Here is a 22,103-nt window from a genome sequence, read left to right on the forward strand (position 1 = left end):
TGAGTCTATAGTCAGCATTAATTAAAGTACATCATAATGTCATATCCAAAGCATCCTGGTCTGGATTTTATTCTGTTCTCCTGAAGAAAACTCTGTGTAAGTCTAATGTTTCTAAGGTGTTATAAGATGGCAGTGCAGCAATCCCAGTCTCAACAGGTATTTCTTGTGGAGTTTTGTGAGTTGAAAGTGCGTTGTGGAAGACAGAGTTATGTGAGCTGTTGGGTGTATAAAGGTCTGAAGATTGATATAAGTACAGCCGGCGGAAAACCAGGATGCTTGTGAGGATCAAAAAATCCAAAATCAGCTCAGCCAGTTCCACCACAGAAAGGACTGATGAACCAAACCAAAGACTCCACTGGTTCCCTAGCTGGGAAAGCAATGTTACCACCTGTACAAGGAAAACACAAAATTAAAAATGGTTCAAAAAGATCTCTGTGTCCAGCTGATATATTGATAGAGGTTGAAGAACTAACATATTTTGCTTTGGACTTGCCTAGATTTTAAGGGGTTTGTTGTTGGTTCTAGGAATTGGAAAATCTCTGGTTATACATAAGAATAAACATGCTGCTTTTGTCTCAAAAGCAGGATCAATCCTGTCAAAGTTGAAACTACATCTTGAAATTTAACCCAATGCTTAAAGATACAGTGCAAAAATAAATGGTTATCAAGCTTTGGCTATCATTTTGATTTGTTGAATGAAGCTAAGGTAAAGTTACTCGTGTCATTGTACTATCTATGAAACGTTTATTGCTTACTGTTACACATCAGCTGTGATATTCTGCTAATACTTGTCTTTTGCTATGTATCAACTGTACAATTACTGATACCTACAGTAAAAATACTGCAGGTCAAATGTCAATTACTGAGAAATGTTTGCAGAGTCAATTACTGAGAAATGTTTGTAGAGTACATTTAGAGAATTTTCACTATAAACATTTGCTTAAATGAACGGATAGATTGGGGCTAAGAAAAAATAGTTAAGTTTTTTCCCCCTGATCAACCTAATATGGGTAACCTTTCACAATAGTTGAAAATAATTTCAAATTTTCCTGCTAGGATTGAGGCATAGACTAAAAACTTCTCCATCAATTATTCTGAGATTAGTGAAAGAGAGATTGCTCTGTCAGGCTAAGATGTGCCTAAAAGTATTGCTCTAATTAGTATTACCATGTTTCCCCGAAAATAAGACCCTGTCTTATATTTTTTTGAACCTTGAAATAAGCGCTTGGCCTTATTGCCATGCGCTCAAAAGCCTGATTGGGCTTATTATCAGGGGATGTCTTATTTTGGAGGAAACAGGATAATAATTAACATTATCTGACACTGCATTCTGTCTTATCTCCTAAATAGCTCGCAAATTGAAAAAATGCAGTCTATTAAAAATGGAAGCATGGTTTAAAGGAAGATGCTGGAGAAGATCCTATAAAAGATAGTTCTAGAATTTGACCAACTAGAAGGATGTTAAAGATGGTGGCTCTGTGATATTTTAGGCTATTGGCAGCATGCAATCAAATGTGTGGACATACCGTGAAAGCCGGAGATTCTCCGTTGCTTTTATAATTCCATTCATTGAAAAATATATTTACTTTGGCAATTCCATCCCTGGCAACAGAAGAGAGAAGGAATGAGTCCAGTCTCGTTAGAAAGGTGCATCGGTGTAAGACTGCAATTCTAACCAGCCTCATTTAGAAAAAATCTTATCTCAGTAGGTCATCTTTGAGGAAGCATTTACTTAGAATAAATAAATGTCCTTTAGTTTAGTGAACCTTGCTGCTAGGCAAATATATCTGCAATAGGAGTCTTTAATACCCAAACATTCAAGGCAGAATCCTCAGATCTATACCAGCTTTAGTGCAGTTTTTAATAGCTACTTCGTGGGATGTCTAATTTTACTTTAAACTCCTGTTGTGATATGCAAATCATATAATGAGTCAGTTCAGATGCTGGGATTGCCGCTGATCTTTAATTTCTTCTGAACCACTCAGCAGTTTGTGGTTGGCAGTCTAAAAGAAACTAATATTTTGTGGAAGAATGGACTTCTGAATAGTTTTCTGCACTTGAAGATCTGTCCATAGGAAAAGCTGCACTTTTCAAGATTTACTTACCGTAATCTAATTTCTGAGCTCATAGCATCCTGAACCATTAACTAATGATATAACCAGGACTGCACAGATTGATACTTTACACTCCAATATTTCCAGCTGATCTTGAAGCAGTTAATATATTGTACTTTCACTCCATTTCCCTCATCTTTTTTTCCCCTCGGCACTGCTGTTTCACTCCGTTGGTTTGACTTTAATCAACACTTTTCCTCCCAGCTCTAATATTATTTCATCTGTAGGGGGAGCTCTTACCTTTTAGATATGACATTGTATTTATTCTGCCGGTTCAGCATGTGAAACACCCAAGACTGAAATGATAGATTTGCAATATCAGTTTAAACAGTTCAAGGACTATTAACAGCTCATGCATAAACATAACTATTCAAAAAATAATAATTGTGGGAAAAAAGATATTTTGAGCGCAAAAGAGCACTTTTTGCTTTCAGTATTTCTCTCCTCCAAGTGATAGGTTAGATCTGGTTTAGATTTCTCTCTCCACCCCATGCCTTTCACTTATAAAATGAGCATTAAAAGGAAGATGCTTTTGCATCCATTGGTGTGATGCATTCATTTGGTCCTTCGTAGCTTTCAAATATTTCTCATCCCTGAAACTTTTAGAGATAGATGGACTTCAATCCCCCAAATTCCCTAGCACCAAGAAGTCCACACACCTTAGAGTTGCTAAGATTAAGAAATACTTTTTTGCACTGCCTTCGAGTCAGGGTTGAATCCTGGCGACTGCTTGGTCTAGTCTCTACAATTTTTTTGGCAAGGTTTTTCGGAAGTGGTTTGCTGTTGCCTCCTTCCTGGGTCTAAGACTGATGATGAGTCGCCCAGTTGGCTTTGTGCCCAAGGCAGGACTAGAATTCACACTCTCCTGGTTTCTAGCCTGATGATTTAACAACTATACAAAATTGGTTCTTGTGAGAAACACTGCCCTACAGCAAAAATCAGCTTCTTACCTCAGAGACAGGCGAAGGCCATCTTGAATATCCGGCTGACAGCTGGTACCCTGTCACTCTAAAGAAAAGTAAAAAAACTTCAGATGCGTCACCCAGCACACTTGAGACAAGCTCTTTGGCTGGCATCTTCATTCAAAAGTGAACTTGCATGGTTGAGGGAAGTCCCATAGATGAACCTGCTGCCAGCATCTGAGCAACAAACATTTATTACTCTTCAGCTCAAATAAACTATGAGAATATTTAAACGGAGGTGCACCACCTCCTTTCTTTTTATTCCCCTGCTTGGGTGCTCCTCCTTTCAGCTAGAATTTGTTGGCCGGCCTGCATGGATGTCTCAAGGATAAAATCTGTTCGTTCCGTTTCCCTGAATATCTTCTATTGCTAAGCAAGCTCTGTGGAATTTGGCCAGACCCAGGAATGCAACTCCACAAGTTTTGAAGCCTACTTACTTGCAAGGTTTCCGGCATTTAGTGAAGCAGCCCAGGTGGTCTGCTTTAAATTCAGCTTGAAGTTTATAATAGCAGTAACCTAATAGGAAATAGAGAAGCATGTATTAATTGAACAATCTCTTATCAACAAAAAGAGCTGGGGGGGGGGTTACAGAGAGGTGATATGGATGGATTCCTCCTTGCCTTTTCTCTGTACTTACCCCAGGCTGTATGCTTAGCGGAGTTACAATACTCTGCTCCACGGGGTAAGGGATAGAAGTAATGGCCACAGCCACATTGTTCTACCATACTGGTCTGGAAACAGGAACGTATGCAGACCTAGGAGAGCAAAAGGAGGCCTTTGAATATTCAGCTGTGCATTCATGCTGCGAGATTTTTGGTGATGGGAATAATCCCAATGCAGGGAGAGGATTGGGCAGAGCCCAGATTGGGTAGGAGAATGATTCTGTTGAGGCAAGGTACCTGTTCTGTGTAACGGGATGGGAAGAGGTTCTTCACTGGCACATCACTTCCATCTTCTGTGCAGTCACTGTAGCTTCCCCCAAGACGCTGGGTGGTTTCCTGTCAGCCAATTTACAGCTTGTCAAATCAATGCAGTTTTTGTTTTCTTTTTTGCATCTGGGTGTCAGATCTTTTCTTTGCCTAATGGCTGAAGGTACTGCCTGACTCAAACTCAAATTAGAAATGTTGTTAATCTGAAGATTTTCTAAAAGCATCTGGTCCACTCCAGGTCATTGTTTCTCAACCTTGGCGATTTTGAGATGTGTGGACTTCAACTCTCAGAATTCCCCAGCCAGCCAGTAATAACTGTCAGACTGGTAGTCCTCAACTTACAACCATTCCATTACAACGGCACTGAAAAAGATGGCTTATGACTGGCTTTCACACGACTTTTGCAGCATCCCCATGGTCATGTGATCAAAATTTGGACATTTGGTAACTGGCATGTACTGCATTTATGATGGTTGCAGTGTCCTGGGGTCATGTGATCACATTTTGTGACCTTATGATGAGCAAAGTCAATGGGGAAGCCAGATTCACTTAACAACTGTGCTACTAACTTAACAATTGCAGTGATTCACTTGACAACTGTGGCAAGGAAGGTAGTAAAATGGAGCAAAACTTAACTGTTTTGCTTAGCAATGGAACTTTTGAGCTCAATTGTGGTCATAAGTCAAGGACTACCTATATTCTTATTATTATAACACACTAAGTCATAAAAGCTAAACCAGGAGCCTTCCTCTGTCTCATCTGACAGCATCCGTGTCCCCGTGGTTGGTGCCAGTCCTTTTTGTAATGCTAATAGCTGTGTGATGGGAGCCTGTGAAAATGATGGTAGGTACTCGATGGTGAAATCCAGGGGTGGGTTTTAAAATCCGCCGCCACCAGTTCGCGCGTCGGCACAATACTTCTGCGCATGCGTAGAAGCATCCGGGCGGGTGGATGGAGCCTCCCTTCACTGCCGCTGCCGGTTCACCCAATCCAGTGCGAACCGGTAACAACCCACCACTGGTGAAATCCCAAATTTAAATATCTCCTTGACATAACAATGGCACACTAAGTGGAAAGGAGAATGATATACTGTGAGAAGCTACGCATTGCACTGTTTTTCACAAACGTAGGATGGGGGATTGTATCTTTCGTATTTACCAAGTGATTCGAAAGGGCTATTTTATCTTCTTTAAGGTAAAGAATTATTTTCCCAATTTCATTCTGATAAGAACTCTGTGAAGTACTGTATATTAAGATCTGATAAAACAATTGACCATCAACTGCCAGTCACATTTTTTGATTAAGGAAAAACACAAACCCTTGGCTCATTTTTTTAAATCAATAAGGACCATGGGAGGCCACTCATTGGGAACTGTGACATCTTGTAATTTCACTGAATAGATTTCTATGTTTTGTAAGTAGTGAAGAAAAGGCTCATAGTTGCTTCTTACATTGTGGGATAGAAGCAAGTAAACACTTTTAAGACTAGATCAGTTTTTCTCCAGTAACTTTAAACCCAGTAACTTTAACCTATGTGGATTCAATTCCCAGAATGCTGGCTGGGGAATTCTGGGAATTGAATGTTCCCACAGCTTAACATTACTGGAATAGTGTTCTGTGCTGTTAAACTTTCTGTTTAACAGCACAGAACACTCTGCGAGAGCCAGTTCTTTCTTTTCTGTGCCTTGTTAAACTTTTAACATACACACACACACAAATACACACCCCTAGATAAGAAAATGGTAGGTTGACTTTATGACAATTCATTGTATTGATGGTTTGTTGATAGACTCTAGATTTACAGCACCATAATAGTTCATGTTTTCTTTTGGTAAACTATGAGTTCTAATAAACTCTGAACTGAATAAAACTGAACTGAACTGAGCCTGTTTTTCTTTAGCCATGTGCTTATATTTCCTTTCTTTGGAAGAGAAGTGATTCCACCCTCATGATCAAAGCAAGGCTTATCTTCCTCGCGTCTCTCACCTTTCTCATACTGATGGATGTTTCTATGCCAGGACGCACATTAAAACCCCCTTCGTCCATGAAGGCGGGTTCATTCTGATTGTGGACCATTACTCGGGCTCCTGTCACAGTGGACAATAGTGGGATAAAGTCATTTTGCTCTGTGCGAACAACGAGAGAAAGGCCTGCGGAGATAGAAACCAAGGGTGATTATCTCAAGAGATCAAGTGATTCAGGGAGGGAGATATAAAATTTAAAATAAATGTTGCCACTTTGAAGGAGTCCAAACAATGTTAGAAACAAATGAGAGAGCCATAGTAGCCTTCCAAAGCTTTGAATATGTTTCTGAGATGAAATTCTAATGTAGCAGTACAGTGGCCTTATGCCTGAATGTTCTGACTTTAAAAAAAAGTTTCTTAAATAGAATTTGCTAATCTTAAAAAGGATGTAAGACAACCTGAAGAGGGAAAAAATACTTGGTTGGAGTACAGTCAAGGTACAATTTGTGCTTTTGTCATTGAGTCATAGAGGCCGGGCCTGTGTTATATAAATAGGCAAACATCACTTCAAACTGGCAGGGAAAGTTCTATTGCTGGATACACCTTTTTACAAAATGTTCTCAGCATAGATAATAAAACCATCTAACAACTGCAGCCTAGCCATTGTGTATTATGGAAATAATGCACACAGACTGAAACTAAAGTTAAGAATATATATTTTGTAAAAAAAAAAATCTTGAGGCTGCTGCTTTGCATTAAATAACCCAAATATCAACTTTATATAAAAAAATAACATGTTGTGGTAGGACAGCCTCAGGTATTTAAGGCTCTGCAATTAAAAGTCTGTAGTTTGCTGTCCTTCATTTGGAAAACATGTCTCATAAGAACTTGAAATGCAAAAATCAAGAGTTAGAAGAAAAACACAACTGAATTGAGAAGGGAATTAAATGGTGGCAACTCTGAGAATATCACCAAACCAATATGATGCCTATGATGTAACGCAAAAAAAGATAAGTCACTTAGAAAAGAAAGGTAACAGTGCAGACTCCTTTTTTTAACATGCGTGAGTGTGAACACCCACCCACACTCACACTCTCTTTTGCCCATAATGATCAGTAGGTAGAGAAAGCCAGGTTATGTAAAGTTTAATTCTGGCCTTCATTTCCAATATGGCTATTTTTCTTCATGCAGAATTTTTCTGCATTCCTCACCAGTCAAAGGATGCTCTCTCCCTATTCTGTAGTTTTAAGAAATAACGGCAGTATCTCCTTAGTGCAATTAAGCCTATGCCCAGAGGAGCCTGGATACTGAAAATAGAACAAAAAACATAAAATCTTTTTTTCTGTTTGGCTTCCCTAGCATTATTTGTGTATACAAACAAGGGACTCAGCGGCTATTGTTATAAGAGCCTTTCCAGACATTCATTACCATTTTTTGGCATTTGCTCACCATTGTTGATCCCAGGCAAGGAGGACATCCACAAAGTGCTGCTGTTGTCGTTGAATGTGTAGCAGTTCCCATAAATAGGGTGATGAAAATGTGTATAGTTCCTGAAAGAACAAAAATAAAGATTGCAACTAACTGTACAACTGAGTCAAATAACTGACTTTGCAGCCCTTAGAGGAAAAAGGATACTATCTTTATTGGGATCCTCTTAACATAAATGTTCTCTTACTTGAAATTTTGCATGTTGGAAAAACAACATACAAAATTTGAACTAAGAGAACTTTTATGTTAAGATGGTTGTCTCTTTTGTGCCAGGCTAGGTTGAAATGGGGTTGTGTGGTTTGAGTTTCAAAACGTAAGAACACAGTACCAGCTTATTGTGAGAATCGGGCTATTACATAAACCATGCTGTGAGCATAACATGTTATTGAACACAACAGTTATGCATTATTAATCTGTGTCTACGGTTTAATGTATTGTGTGAACCCAACCAAATAATTCTACCACTATACATGCTGCACCTTGAGATTCTTTTTTGTATAGAAAGATTTAATAACATATCATGCCTCTTTTGTTCCATGTTAAGACTATCGTAGATACTTTTTTAAAAAAATCAAGCCAGACAATGTATTTTTTTCTTAAAGAAAAATTCAATGAACCAAAACCTTATTTGAGGTTGAAGAGCCTTGGTAGTACAAGGGTTTGAGGCACCCTGTTATTAAGCTGCTTAAGACCAGCTGCCTGCAATTACTGCAGGGTTCGAATCTCGCCAAGGCTCAAGGTTGACTCAGCCTTCCATCCTTTCTAAGGTAGGTTAAATGAGGACCCAGTTTGTGGGGGCAATAAGCTGACTTTGTATAAATATACAAAAGGATGAAGGCTATTGCTGAGCACATTGTAAGCCGCCCTGAGTCTTCGGAGAAGGGCGGCATATAAATCAAATTAAAATAAAATAAATAAATAAATAAATTTAGTTGAGTGTAGGAAAGATGTGCAAACTATTTGTGATTTTTGGTGGGAAATCCTGATAGATGTATAAATTGGCTTCTCTAGAGAAGATCAACTTCTAAAATGAGATGGATGAACTTCTTCATGTCATGTCACACTGCTTATGACCCCCGCATCAGGGGGTCATGCAGCTGGCATTTATCAATGGTCTTAAATATGTAGAAGGAAGCTTGGTGCCAGCAGCAGGTAAGCTTGGCTGAGGTGTGTGTGGAGTGTACACAAGTTGTGAAAGAAATTCCAGAGAAAGGTTAACTAACTAAGTCTGCAAACAATTGTTGGAACTAATGGTGGCTTGTCCAGGTGCCAGCTGGATCCAAAAGAGTTCAACTGCAGTGGGGGAAAAAAAGGCCATATTGTTCCTGAAAAGAGACCCAACCAATGTGGCTAATTCCAGTTTTAAGTGTGGTCACATAGTCATTATTTCATCACCATGACAAATGGAACCCACTAGGGATTTAATAAACTTCCTGGTTTTGCTGCTTTCTTGACACTGAAAAGTCAGAGAAAAGGAGAGGGGGTGGTTAATAAGTTCTTGGCCTTGAATAGCATGGCTAGTGGACTGTGTCAGCTTTGATGAGTCACAAGTTGTGACTCCCTCACCATTCCCTCCAAAAAATTCCTCCAAGGTATTTTGAAACCATTCTTTTTCAAATCTTGCCTACTTCCCTTTGTGGGGATGACTCCCATCAGAGTTAGTGGCTTCACAAACCTTATGATCTTAACTTGGAACCACTTTTTTTCTTATTTCATCTGTATCTTGTCTTTTGTCAATGCCACAGTTGCTCTAGGTCTTGATTATGATGTACATAAACTTGTGTGTGCTTATACACATCACTCTCTAAACATGGAGATATATATATCTATATCTCCACAGAAAGAGAGAACCGGAGATGTAAAGTGGTGGACAAACAGAAGCATTTTCAAAAGAAAGGTAAATAAAAAAAGTGAAATTAGTTGTTGGGCAGTTATTGAGAAGAAACAAATCTGTAAAACATTTATCCAGATGACTTTTGTTAAATGCTAATCTCCATGTTGTAAGCCTGTGATGGTGAGCCTATGGCACGTGTGCTAGAGGTGACACGCAGAGCCCTCTTTGTGGGCACGTGTGCTGTTGCCAGCTGGTCTTCTGGGTTCCATCATACGTATGCATGCCAGAGAACTGGTCCGGTGCGCATGTGCACCAGACCAGCTGCCCAGTGCACATGTGCACAATGGAACCCGGAAGAGCAGCTGGCTGCTGTGCACATGCGCATCGGTCAGCTGTTCTCTTTCAGATTCTGGTGCTCTGGCGCGCGCTCCAGTTTCTGCACTCACTGTCCTCGAACAGTGCTGGCTCAGTGGCCCTTGAAATGGAGATGAGCACTGCCCCCTATAGCTGGCAATGACTAGCAGAGTAAAATCTGCAGGAACTCCTTTTTTTTTTTAACCTTCCTGGAATAGGAAATGCTAAGGGGGAAAACGGGTAGTGCAATGAAAATGGGGCAAATATTATGAGAAAATGTCTTATTCTCCCCTCCCAAAATCTGTCCCGCCCTTCTTTTTGTAGTTCTTCAAAATGATCTTTGAAACACAGCACTTCTATTCTGTTGTGGCAGTGGTGGGTTGCCCCCGGTTCGGACCGGTTCGCAAGAACTGGTAGTAAAACCAGCGGGAGGCCCCGCCCACAGCTCCGGATATTGTCATCGGCGATCTGCGCATGCACAGAAGCTTCTGCGCATGCGCAGAAGGAAGGCATGTGCGTGAGCGAAGAGAACGCGCGCAATCCTGTTGCAAACCGGTAGTAAAGGTAAGTAGAACTCACCCCTGTGCTGTGGGTATATGATACTATTACATAATCTGATCTATTGGGTAATTGCATAAGGTCATAAATTTATGCTCAAATAATTTATTGATTACACAACTTCAATAGGTACATGTCAGCATGTCTTGGAAGCTATTTTTATATGTTTTTATGTTCAGTGAAGTAAGTCCATTGGAGCTCCCTGTGCTGTCAGGGAAGTAGATGTGAGATTAGTACAAAATACATAAGATGCTTAACAGGACTGGTGATTGAGAACCTAGCTTGTTAAAAGGGCTAACAAATTGGGAGCACATTTTAACCTACAAGTGCAACTCTTCTTAGCTTAGGATCTGGCACCATGGGAAAAATCTCCCATAACTACCCTCCTGCATGTCAAAAACCTTCAGGTATGAACACAGATGGCAGCAAGTAGAGGAAAACACAGAATTTCCCTCTCCAGGTAAGTGAGCCATGGTTGATACCTTTTGTTTTCCAGGATCCTTATCCAATAAGGAGCATATTATAAGTAAAGTTTTTATTTATTTTGCAAGACTTATAAGCCACTCCAAAGCAAACTCTGAGTGATATTCAATTCCATTTTCTTAATCAGAAGAGTATGTTATTCTGAGGATCATCTAGCTTTACCTTCATAAGATACTGCTATATGTATGTTGATTTGAGATATTACTAAGTAAAATTACATCTCCAAGCCCAAACTCAGATATTTATGTGTTCACTGGAAGGCCTGAAATGAACTATATTTCGGAACTCTACATACAGCCTTCTCCATAAGACTGGAAAGCTATTAAGGAGTCTTAGCCTGTGTAAAGATTCATTGTACTCACACCACTAAAGCAAATGAAATTCAGGCTTTGTGATGAATGAGTGATGTGTTGGTATAGACTATACCTGCTGGCTACTCCCATTAACAGTAATCTAATCACAAATAGCTCAAGGCATGATTTGTTTGTGTGTCATCCAAGCCTTGTCCTCTGAGGATCAGCCAGAGAAGGAGGCCAAGAAGGTGTTCAGATATACTGATCAGTTTTCCATTCCTGCTCATAAGAAAATTTATTGGATGCGGTTTTGGCTATAATGAAAACTGTCCCTTCTTGGGAAATTTAGAGTTTTCCTTTAGAAACTTAGTTTTACAGATGAAGTGGTAGATCTCTTACTTAACTGCAGACTATACTGCAGACTATAATCCAACTACCTCTTGACTAAATGGTGATTAAAAACATGTGTAGGTCATATCAGGACTTCCTTCCTCATGACCCAGACCTACCAGTTTGTTTTTTTGAAATAAATTTAAATGATAGTGTGAATCAGTAAATATCAATAATCAAATTATTGATAATAAAAAGGTGGGTTGCTGATAGTTTCAATAAAAGAAAATGGTGAGAACTAAGACCGGAATGGTAAGGACTTAAGTTGATCTATGGAGTAATCATTTTGGAACTCACGCTTTGTTACATGTCGCTTCGTTGAATCGGCAGGCATAGATGAAGCTTGTGAAGTTGGACTCCTCTAGGGCCTTAGTGTCAGGGAACTTTGCCAAAATGTTGATGTAATGAAAACTGTACCACTCCCGTATAGCATCCACACCGGAAGAATACATTTGCTGGAAACAATCTGTCTTGTTTTCGTTACACTGAAAAAGAAACCAATTCCATTAAATCCATTCTGGAACAAGAATGAACTCAGCAAGATGGGAAAACATTCCCAATTATAGAGGAATCAGTGGACAAGGGACACCATATGCTTCTATGAAAACCTCTTCTCCATCTATAGAATCAGATGTACGGTATGTCTGTATGATGTTTTTATCCACAAATCAACAAAACCCTCAATATTAATGTAATGAATTCAGCATTAAATCTCTTTATTCCTGAAAACTCTTTTATGTTCTCAAAAATCAGAAGATGAAGTAATTTTTTTCTATTTAGTCTAGATTTAATGACAAACTTAAGGACTGAATCAGTCCCATAGTGATATACAAGAATATGACATGGATCTTTTTAAAAAACATTTTTCTTCCTTTTATTTATTTTTTAAAATAATAATGCATGTAGTCTTTTAAAAATTATATTCTGTATTGATGGTGTTGTATTTGCTTACATTTCAGCAATATAAGAATGATGGTGATGATGCTATATAATGGATTCAGTAATCAATAGAACTGCCCTCAAATAACTTAATTACTTGTGTGATAAGACTGCCTTATTTAATTCAATGACTGTCCTCTGGGAATGGAACCGATACTATAACTTGTTCTATATGGGACTCCCTCAAAGACCATTAACAACTACAGCTAGTACAGGGATGCAGCAGCTCCCATCCTGATCGTTGTGCCTTGATATACCTGCATACATGATGATTTCCCCTAGTTGGGTCATGAAATATCTGCAAGCAAGCCATGAAGCTCAGGGAGCACCAAGGACACTACTTCTGCATGGTTGTTAGACTGCAGGAACTGCATTGGCTGCCAGTTTGCTTTCAGATTCATTTTACAATACTAATCCCTAAAATCCTAATTGGGTATTTATGAGGTTGCTTGCTCCAGGAAAAATCTGCCTCTCCGAGGCATGCCAACAGAGCATATTTGCTAAGAGTTTCTACCCCCTGAAGGATGAAGCAGGAGCGGACTTGGAGACCAACATTCTCTATGCAAATCTTGAGCAATCAGTTACGCCTTAGAAATAAAGTAGCATCCCCATTATTAGAATTTAGAAAACCTGTCAGTTTACGTGTTCATTCATGGGCTGAGGATGTGATAAGTAGGGATCTGGGATGTATATGGCGCTACAATATAGTGGCTTTATGAAGATGATGTTTTAATTCGGATTTAGTTGAGGCAACATTATTAATATATATTTTGTTGTTTGAGTGGCATAAAAGTACTTGTAAATAAATGAACAATCCTGTGAGAATTGTTTACTTAATTATGTGCTGCTCTTCCCTTCTCTCCCCTTCCACCAAAGCAAGATTTTTGTATTAGCTATCTTGTCTTAAAAACCATGAGTTGATGTTGTATTTTCCCCATCCCCAATTCCTGAACAGCTCCAGTGAATTTAAGAAGGGGCAGAATTATTCTTTGCTATCATCTCTTTCCATTGTGCAAAAGCCCATCAAGCTATTAGTCCATTACCCATTGTTGTGGTGAATTTAAAGGAATTGATTTGAAATCTTATGCTATAATTGTTATGAAACTTTATGCTATAATTGTTAAGAAACACGTTGTTATTCATTTTAACAGCAATATAGCTTTCTGATTAATGTCCTTGGGGAAAAGAGAAAGCACTATGGTTACTTTAATAAATTGATTTTAAAGATGTGTATTTCAAAACCATGACATTCATTTCTGTGAAATTTGCCTGGCTTCCTCTAACAATATTTTAAGTGCACTACACAAAAGTCATAGAAATCATAGAATAAAAGAGTTGGAAGGGACCTTGTAGGTCTTCTGGTCCATCTCTCTGCTTGAACAAGAGATGCTATACCAGTGATGACGAACTTTTTCGGCACCAAGTGCCCAAATCGAAATATGCATGGAATATCAGTGGTGGGTTTCAAATTTTTTTACTACCAGTTCTGTGGGTATGGCTTGATGGGCATGGAATGGCTTGGTGGGCATGGTTTGGTGGGTGAGGCAGGGGAAGGATACTGTAAAATCTCCATTCCCACCCCAATCCAGGGGAATGTTAATGTAAAATCTCCATTCCCTCCCGAACAGCTGGGACTCGAGAGGCAGAGAATAGATGGGGGCCAGTCAGAGGTGGTATTTACCGATTCTCTGAACTACTCAAAATTTCCACTGGTCAGAACCTGCTGAAACCCACCTTGGTGTGAATGCATGTGCATGTGCGTGCAGCCAGAGCGCCGGAAACCCAAAGACCAGCTGGCTGGCGCGCGCATGTTTTTTGGCTGGGTTTTTTGGCCATTTTCAGGCTGTTTTTCCAGGCCATTTTTGGGTCATTTTGGCCCGAAAACAGCCTAAAAATGGTCCAAAAAAAAAACAGAAAACGGCCCAGAAAATGGCCCCAAAACCGGTTTGTTTTTTGGGCATTTTTCTGGTCATTTTCAGATGGTTTTCCGGTGCTCCAGAGCACGTGAAGACCAGCTGGCACACCAGAAACCAGAAGAGCAGCTGGTGATAGCATGCGTGCCCACAGAGAGGGTTCTGCGTACCACCTCTGGCACATGTGCCATAGGTTTGCCATCATGGCGGTATACCATTCCAGACAAATGGTTGCCCAATCTCTTATGGAGAGCCTTCGGTGTTGGAGCACCAACAATTTTAGGAGGCAAGCCATTCCACTGATTAATTGTTGTCATAGGTCTGGAAATTTCTCCTTAATTCTAGGTTGGATCACTAATAATCTTCCACTCGTACTTCTTGCCTTGTCCTCAGGTGCTTTGGAGATTAAGTTGACTTCTCTATGACAGCCCCTCAAGTATTAGAAGACTGCTATCATGTCCCTCTTAAGCCTACTATTCATTATGCTAAACATACTTAGTTGTGTTCTCCCCCTCCCTCCTCTCTCACACACAGAAATATGATAGATACTGCGAGAACAATATATTCATGCTTTTGATTTATGGACACTTTTCAGATCCAGAAATTTGGTCATGAAGAAGATTGACACAGTTGTCTTGGCACAGCTTTTCAAGAAGAATCTAAACTCATGCTTACCAGGGTGAAACCAATGCTTGATTGTCTTTTGCCCACTTGAGGGTTGCTGTCCTCCATGGCTCGTATATCACGTTTGTGTCGATGCAATGGGTAGAGCTGGATATGATTGTATAGGCTCCTAGAGATGCGTTTCTGAGAGGATTTATGCTCCAAAGACATATTGTATTTGTACATCTGCAGAAGAGTCTGTCGGGTCAGTTCATCCAAATCTTCCATCTCTTTCCGAAAAGCACTGTACCTAAAAGATGGAAGAATTGGCTTCAGGGATAGTGTCCAATTGTTAATGAGTTGCTGATCTTCAGATGTGTGGGACAGTGGTGAAATCCAATTTTTTTTACTTCTGGTTCTGTGGGCGTGGCTTGGTGGGCGTGACAGGGGAAAGATACTGCAAAATCTCCATTCCCATCCCACTCCAGGGGAAGGATACTACAAAATCCCCATTCCCTCCTCCTCGGGGAAGGATATTGCAAAATCTCCATTCTCATCCCACTCGGGGGCTAGCCAGTTCTCTGAACTACTCAAAATTTCCGCTACCGGTTCTCCGGAACCTGTCAGAACTTGCTGGATTTCACCCCTGGTGTGAGACTATAAGCTCCAGAAATCTCTGTCAATATTGCCAAAATTCAACATATCCAAAGGCACAAGCTCAGGAAAGTTGAGCTTCACTTCCTTTTAATAATACAGTATATCAGAGGTAAACAGAAGATAAATTAGGATCCAGTTGTGCTGGGATTCTTACCAAGATTGTTGGACTGAAGGTATCATTTCTAGAACAGGGAAGATCTAACTATGGTATTTCATGTCCAAAATCACTTTTAGCTTTCTATAACATGTTAAGGGTTACTCCTGGAAATGGGCAGGGCCAGTGAAAAAGCAATTGGGGCCATCAAAACACAACAATACAATAATAATGTGTGCTCATTCATCTTAGTCTTGATCACCCCACCCCACTCTTCCAATCCTTGGCTTGGTCCTTGCATTCCCATCAACTTACATTTAGTCATTTTTTAATGAATTATTTTAAGCTTAAATTAATCCCTATTATAACAATTATAATTTATTTTACAGTACTGAACACTGAAGAACGTGCATCTATTTTTGAGATTACTCTCTGCTTGTATCCATTCTCATCAACTATTATAATATTTTGTTAAAAATCAGATACGATTATGAATAATTTTTAAAACAACCCATTTTTTTAATTTGATTTATATCAATTCCATTCCTTCAATTAAATTTAAATTAAATCCTAATAATTTCCCAGTCTTCATCATTTTTGTTATGCTTTCTAGCCCAAGCGCCACATAATTAAAATCAGTTCTAGAATTCTTGACTCTTGGAGCATGTCTCCCCTACAATAATGCTATTCATTCAGTCTTGTGTTGGAAGAAAATATGATAGCATGACACAGGTCCTTGTTGCTGACCCTTATCCATCTCAGTGATGTCTATGTCCCAGTCACTCTGAATCACATGACTTGTGTCAAAGCCTAACAGATTTCACACGCCTTGAGGAAGGATGTGGAGAAAATTACTGTCACCAGTGCAGCTAAGGACAACTTAAGCTGCTGCCTATCTCATTCAAAGGAGTGGGGATGAAATGAAGGGAAATATCAGGGAATATAAATGTAAAAAAGAATATTAGGACATGGTTATGCCACAGTAGGCACTACTGGGAAGGTATTTTGCAATAGTAGCCATGTCTCTCTAGGTAATTTCCACCCTTGAAGAAGAATTCAGCAATTCAACCTCTATAATCTGAACATCAGCAGAAATATTAAGGACAATTTCATTTAAAATTTAAATTTCTCCTGAAAATCCTGAAGCTTTGTTTGGGCACTAATGATTTGTCAGAGAAATTTCGTAGTAAGTAACAGTGCCTTGTGAAAATAATGTAAACATTGTAAGTAATCCTTTAGTTCTACACCGCTAAAATCTACAATGCTACAGCCACAGGTAGTCCACAACTTATGATGATGTTAAGTGACGCAGTCATAAAATGTGACATCACATGACCACATCTCTTAGCGATGGCAATCCTTGCTGTCTGGTTGTTGTTGTAACTCCAGACATATAGTTGTTAAGCATGATGGAGTAGTAGGCAAGAAGGCTGGAGGGCATAGGGAGGTGGGGGACGACGACGACTTAGGGCAGTTCATGTGCAAGATTGGTGTGTGTGTTGCAGTGTGGTACAAGTTAAAGGAAAGAATGTGTGTTTGTGTGAGTGTGGTTCAGGTGGAGTTGATTGCTAATACCTCCCTTATTGAAGGGAGTTCTGGGCCCTGTATTGAAGTTTTGAGGGGAAGGGTAACTATGCACTTCAACGGTCAATAGCTTCTCTTGTTTTATAAATCAAATGCCCTGATGGATCACAGTTCCCCAAATAGTAATGCCAGGAGAGCACAACACGCAGACCTGAAAGACCACCAGCCTTACCTATAAGGATTGAGAGTACATAGTGTGACAGCAGGAAAGGTAAGCCGATCAGAGTTCAGGTTCAAATTCAAGTTGACTGGAAAGCTGAAATAATCTTTATAAATGATTCCAAACTGCCAATACAAGAGGCCAAAAGTCAGGAAAAAAAGGACTGTCCAAAAGGCAGTCTTCATCTTATTTTTCTTAGAACAAACCAGCCGGATGGCACCATGGATGGTTGTATTGTTGCAAAAAAATTGGAAAAGGTCCTGGTAGGAACTGAAGAATTCAATGAGGCCTTCGCTTTCTTCCTTCTTCTCTTCTTCCATCTCAGTTTCCACCTTCACATTCTGTTGCTTTGTCTCCATTCTGGGCTGCTCCATCTTCTTGCCTTCTGACTGATTTTCAACCTTCATAGTTGAAAGCTGAAAAGGAATATTCAACAGTACTGTGAAGTTTTTGCTTCTGATTTTACCATTCATATATGAAAGTCCTGATATCAGATAAAAAGACTTGGCATTCTGAATGTGACATTGTGCCTTGGTATCTGTAATTGAATGGAGTACAGCCATATACCATGCACGCTTAAATCCTAATGAATTCAAAGCAACTAGATTTCCGGGTAACATTGCGACCAGAAACCTCTTCCATGTATCATTATGATGTTGGCAGGCATCACATGTAATTTTTCAGAATATATAAAGTTATGCAAAATATTAAAATATTATTTTAAACATTAGCTTGTCTATTATAACATAAATCTCTGGACTTAAAATATGGATTTTGGTGGACATTTAACATTAATGCTGGATATTACTTATAACAGGTTAACTATCATGTAAAAATAAATTAAATTTATTTGGTTCAGTACTTACTGAATGGCGAGCTCTGATTAACTTTTAATGATTTTATCCATTAGTCTAATTTGTGGTTTGCACAATAAAACAACAAACCATACTGTAAATAACTATGGACTGCATATTGTTAAATATGAACCTTTGTGCAGACTTTGTTCCTTCTGTTCAATGCTTAAAGTAACAGCAGAACAGAATATGAATGAATATGGACCAAAAATGGACTCAAACTGGGAAAGACATGCCAAAAATCCTTTTTTTCCCCTGAAGTCTTTTGCACCAGAGCTTACTCCTCATTATTTGTCAACTATCTGGACTCTGTTGAGGTGATAAATTGTACAGTATGAATGAGTGAATGAATGAATGAATGAATGAATGAATGAATGAATGAATGAATGAATGAATGAATGAATGAATGATGTGGGTAGAAGAGTAGTCTTCTCCTGTGCCCTTTTCTCTGTTTGTTTTTCTCTCCTTTATTATTAAACTTTAGCTCCTTGAGCCTCAGGATTTTTTCTTTTGCTTATGTCACTCTTTATGCAAAGTCCTATAGTAAGTACATCAATAAGTGGTGAAATAAATAATCAGTGAAAACCTGATGCAGCAGGCCAAGAAGGAAATTCCATTGTCAATGAATAAAAAAATTCCAAAATAATGGCCTCAAAGAAAAGACATAGCATCTGCTCATAACAAACAATACATTCACTCAAAAAAGTGAAAAACCAGTTGTCCTTGCTGTATGATGGTCCTTCCTTACCATTTATTTACAGAAAATTGCACTCAGTTATTTGTTAAACATATTATCAGGGTAGATCTGGGATTATAGGTATTAAATGAGAAAATAGACATTGCTGGTTCATATAATCTGAAAATCTGTTTGTGGTTGTCTCGTAAAGAAAACGAGAATCAGAAATAAAAACTTGCCAGCTTTGTTATTTCTTTACATAGACTTAAAAGTACTTATTCTTTAGTCTAAACTTTTGATTTAATCTCTGGACTGGATGTAGCAATTTGTGTTTTATTATTACTATAAACTGCTTTGTGAATTTCCTTATCTGAGAAGCAGTTTTTAAAAACATGTAATAAGTCTGAAACTAGTTCATTAGGGGTGCATTCATTAGCTAAAAATATACTGACATCAGGGCTGAATCTCTTTCTCTCTTTCTCTCTGTCTTTCCTCTGACATTGATAAAATGCTAAATCAGTGGAGTGCCAGATATAAACATGAAATATAGGGCATTGTCACAAGATTTTTGCTAGCTGGGCATTTCAGGCACATAATGGTCAAATATATCACTGCCATTTGATTTCTTGTCCTACTAAGGTCATGTAAGTGGAAAAGCTGAAATGAAAGTTGAGGCAGGCGGAGAATAAAATAGGTAAAGGTAAAGGTTCCATTCGCACATATGTGCTAGTTGTTCCCGACTCTAGGGGAATCAGAAGAGCCAGCGCTGTCCGAAGACGTCTTCGTGGTCATGTGGCCGGCATGACTAAACGCCAAAGGCACATGGAACGCTGCTATCTTCACACCAAAGGTGGTCCCTATATTTTTCTACTTGCATGTTTTACGTGCTTTCAAACTGCGAGGTTGGCAGAAGCTGGGACAAGTAACGGGAGCTCACCCTGTTACGTGGCACTAAGGATTCGAACCGCTGAACTGCCGACCTTTCGATTGACAAGCTCAGCATCTTAGCCACTGAGCCACCGCATCCCTTGTGAATAAAATAAGGAGGAGCAAATATGCACCACTTTTTACCCCTTAACTTTATGTTCATACCCAGGTTGAAGGTGCAGTTTTACATCAGATGCAAACTGATATTTCCCTGCTGTTTTTTTCCACAAGATATGGCAGAGGATGCGATGGGGAATCAACATAGCCACCCTCAAGCCAGTGACTAATTTTCACATGTCACAATCACAGCCTAGGATGCCTGTAAGGCTACGTACTCTGTTCCCAATCACTGCCCGTTACAAAATTCTGCCTAAGGAAGTTACATATTCCTGTAGAGAAATAAATTGCCTTCTGGCAAAGGCCAGGCATTCCGTTCCAATCATTGTCCGTGCTGATTAAACACTTGTGAGCACTTTGGCCCAGCAGGATCACAGCTTGAACAGCGTGGAGAACAAATAGTTGCATCATGACTTGAAGGTTCTGGACTGTCTTCAAGTGCATCCCCATGAAAAGAATAGTGCGGTATTCAAGCTGGAGCTTAAAAGTATTTATCAGCATGGCAAGCTCCTGATGTAGACAAAAAATAGACAAGCTTTCCAGTGAACTGAAATGGCAAAAGACACTTTCCACCAGAAGCTAGGATAGACACAGAATTAGGGCAAGACTTTTAAAGTGACTGAAACATATCACTCTAGATAGGCAAATTCCATATAATACCAGTACTCACTCACTCTGTCTGTCTTCTTCTTCTTCCCAGCTAATGATAGCCTCCAAACGTCTAGGATAAAGACAACTGTTCCCAAGTTCTGAGTTAAAATATGTATCCCTTAAAGTTATAGACCATCTCAGTCAAGAGGTTCATCTAGCATTGAATAGTACTATAGGATTGATAGTATTAACTATTTACTAGATAACACTATAGTATTGGAGAATGCTAGCACAATAGTAAAATAGTATTGATGATGACCTTTTGACTCCTGTGGAAGCTTACAGCAGAATTTCCAGAAATGAAAAAGGGTTTTTTATTCCTCTTCCTCTGAGTCCATTTTTTTTAAACAGGAAGAAACCCACAGGAGGGTTTTCCCTAAAACACCTGCCAAAATGTAAAAGCGTAATTTAAATAACTTGCCATTGTGTTGAAAGTTAACTTAAGCCCAGTGCTAGCAAAGAAGGGACTATCCTATTGTCTATTTCCAGAAAAAGTTAATCCACTAGAGTTGGTCAATGGGCTGTGCCAAAAATGTTCTTCTGCAACGCACCACTTTTTATTATGAATCTGTATTATGAGCTCCCTGCCTCATGGGGTTTTCTCTCCTCCCCTCTCTCTCCATCACCCATCCCTTGGCTGGATTCTGGCATTTAAAACTCCTTTTTCTGCCCAGTCCAGAAAAGAAGACAATGTTGAGACGGCTCATCACCTCTTAACCCTCAGCTCTCGTGATGCTGCACTTAGAACCTCTTCCCCAGATATATACACAAACTCAGCATCTTTGATTTTCAGGCAAGCCAAAAGAGAGAATTCCTGGCAGAAGACAAAGCAAGTGGGGAGCAGTGGGACAGCAAGCAAAGGAAAATTTACCCACCCCCAACTCTCCTTTGTGGATCAGCCTCTCCAAAGATGCTTTTTACTGTCATTGGAGTTTTAATGTATCCGCTTTGAGTGTCATCTCTATCTTGTTCTAAGAATAAATCAAAACCAGACTGCTATGACTTTTCCATGTTTTTTTTTAAAAAAACCATTGCACTGTTGACAGTTCATCATCGTGGCATGCGAAAAAGCACTGATTTTTTTTTAAACCCAGTAATTAAATCTCAGGAGATACAAGGCACAAGGTAAACCACAAAAGGAGCGGCTGGACAAACAATGCGATACAGGAATCGTGGCAGCGGGGGGGAATAAAGAGACATTCTGTTCTTGAATGTGCTACATACCATAATTGCATGGAAGCGAGGAAAGGTTTGATCTGGAAATGAGAGAGGGTGGCTACTGGCAGTTCACTACTTCAGCATCACAGCACACAATTCCTAAAAACAAAATATTCCCTTCACGAGAGGGAACAATGGGGTCATTCCATCAGGGATGATCGTACAAAGTTGGCTCTGGGGTGGCTTTAAAGCCTGGATCCAAGGCAAAAATCCCTATCTGATCAATCTACCTGTCATGACACACACACTCTCTCTCTATTTGCCTAGAAATCCTGTTCAGCTACATAGAATTTGAAACGATGGTACGATTTAATAGTCTACTGGAAAATCATTGGCATCCT

At 39.4% G+C, this 22,103-nt stretch overlaps 1 protein-coding gene across 1 annotated transcript; it reads right to left on the minus strand.

The window, feature by feature from the left end:
- Positions 1-67: 67 nt before the first annotated feature.
- On the minus strand, positions 68-17,726 carry SCNN1A (sodium channel epithelial 1 subunit alpha). The gene is made up of 12 exons (XM_070935368.1): positions 17,332-17,726; positions 14,897-15,134; positions 11,667-11,854; positions 7,419-7,519; positions 5,992-6,155; positions 3,976-4,074; positions 3,714-3,831; positions 3,514-3,592; positions 3,065-3,122; positions 2,355-2,410; positions 1,527-1,602; positions 68-388 (listed from the first exon to the last, which is right to left on the minus strand). Exons 1-12 carry the CDS (start codon positions 17,724-17,726, stop codon positions 68-70), a joined length of 1,893 nt encoding a protein of 630 aa, XP_070791469.1.
- Between the last annotated feature and the right edge of the window lie 4,377 nt (positions 17,727-22,103).

Source organism: Pituophis catenifer, unplaced genomic scaffold (assembly GCF_029215685.1).
Source record: "Pituophis catenifer annectens isolate HBS135680 unplaced genomic scaffold, rPitCat1.0.hap2 SCAF_2, whole genome shotgun sequence".
Taxonomy (NCBI): Eukaryota; Metazoa; Chordata; class Lepidosauria; order Squamata; family Colubridae; genus Pituophis; species Pituophis catenifer.

What these genes read in the sequence shown, in the direction of transcription:
- SCNN1A (XM_070935368.1), bottom strand. Translation starts at nt 17,726, where the DNA reads ATGAAGGTTGAAAATCAGTCAGAAGGCAAGAAGATGGAGCAGCCCAGA. An exon ending in TGTACTCTCAATCCTTATAG is followed by an intron (nt 15,135 to 17,331) that starts GTAAGGCTGGTG and finishes TCCATCTTTTAG; the next exon opens with GTACAGTGCTTTTCGGAAAG. An exon ending in GAGAATCTCCGGCTTTCACG is followed by an intron (nt 389 to 1,526) that starts GTATGTCCACAC and finishes TTCCTTGTACAG; the next exon opens with GTGGTAACATTGCTTTCCCA.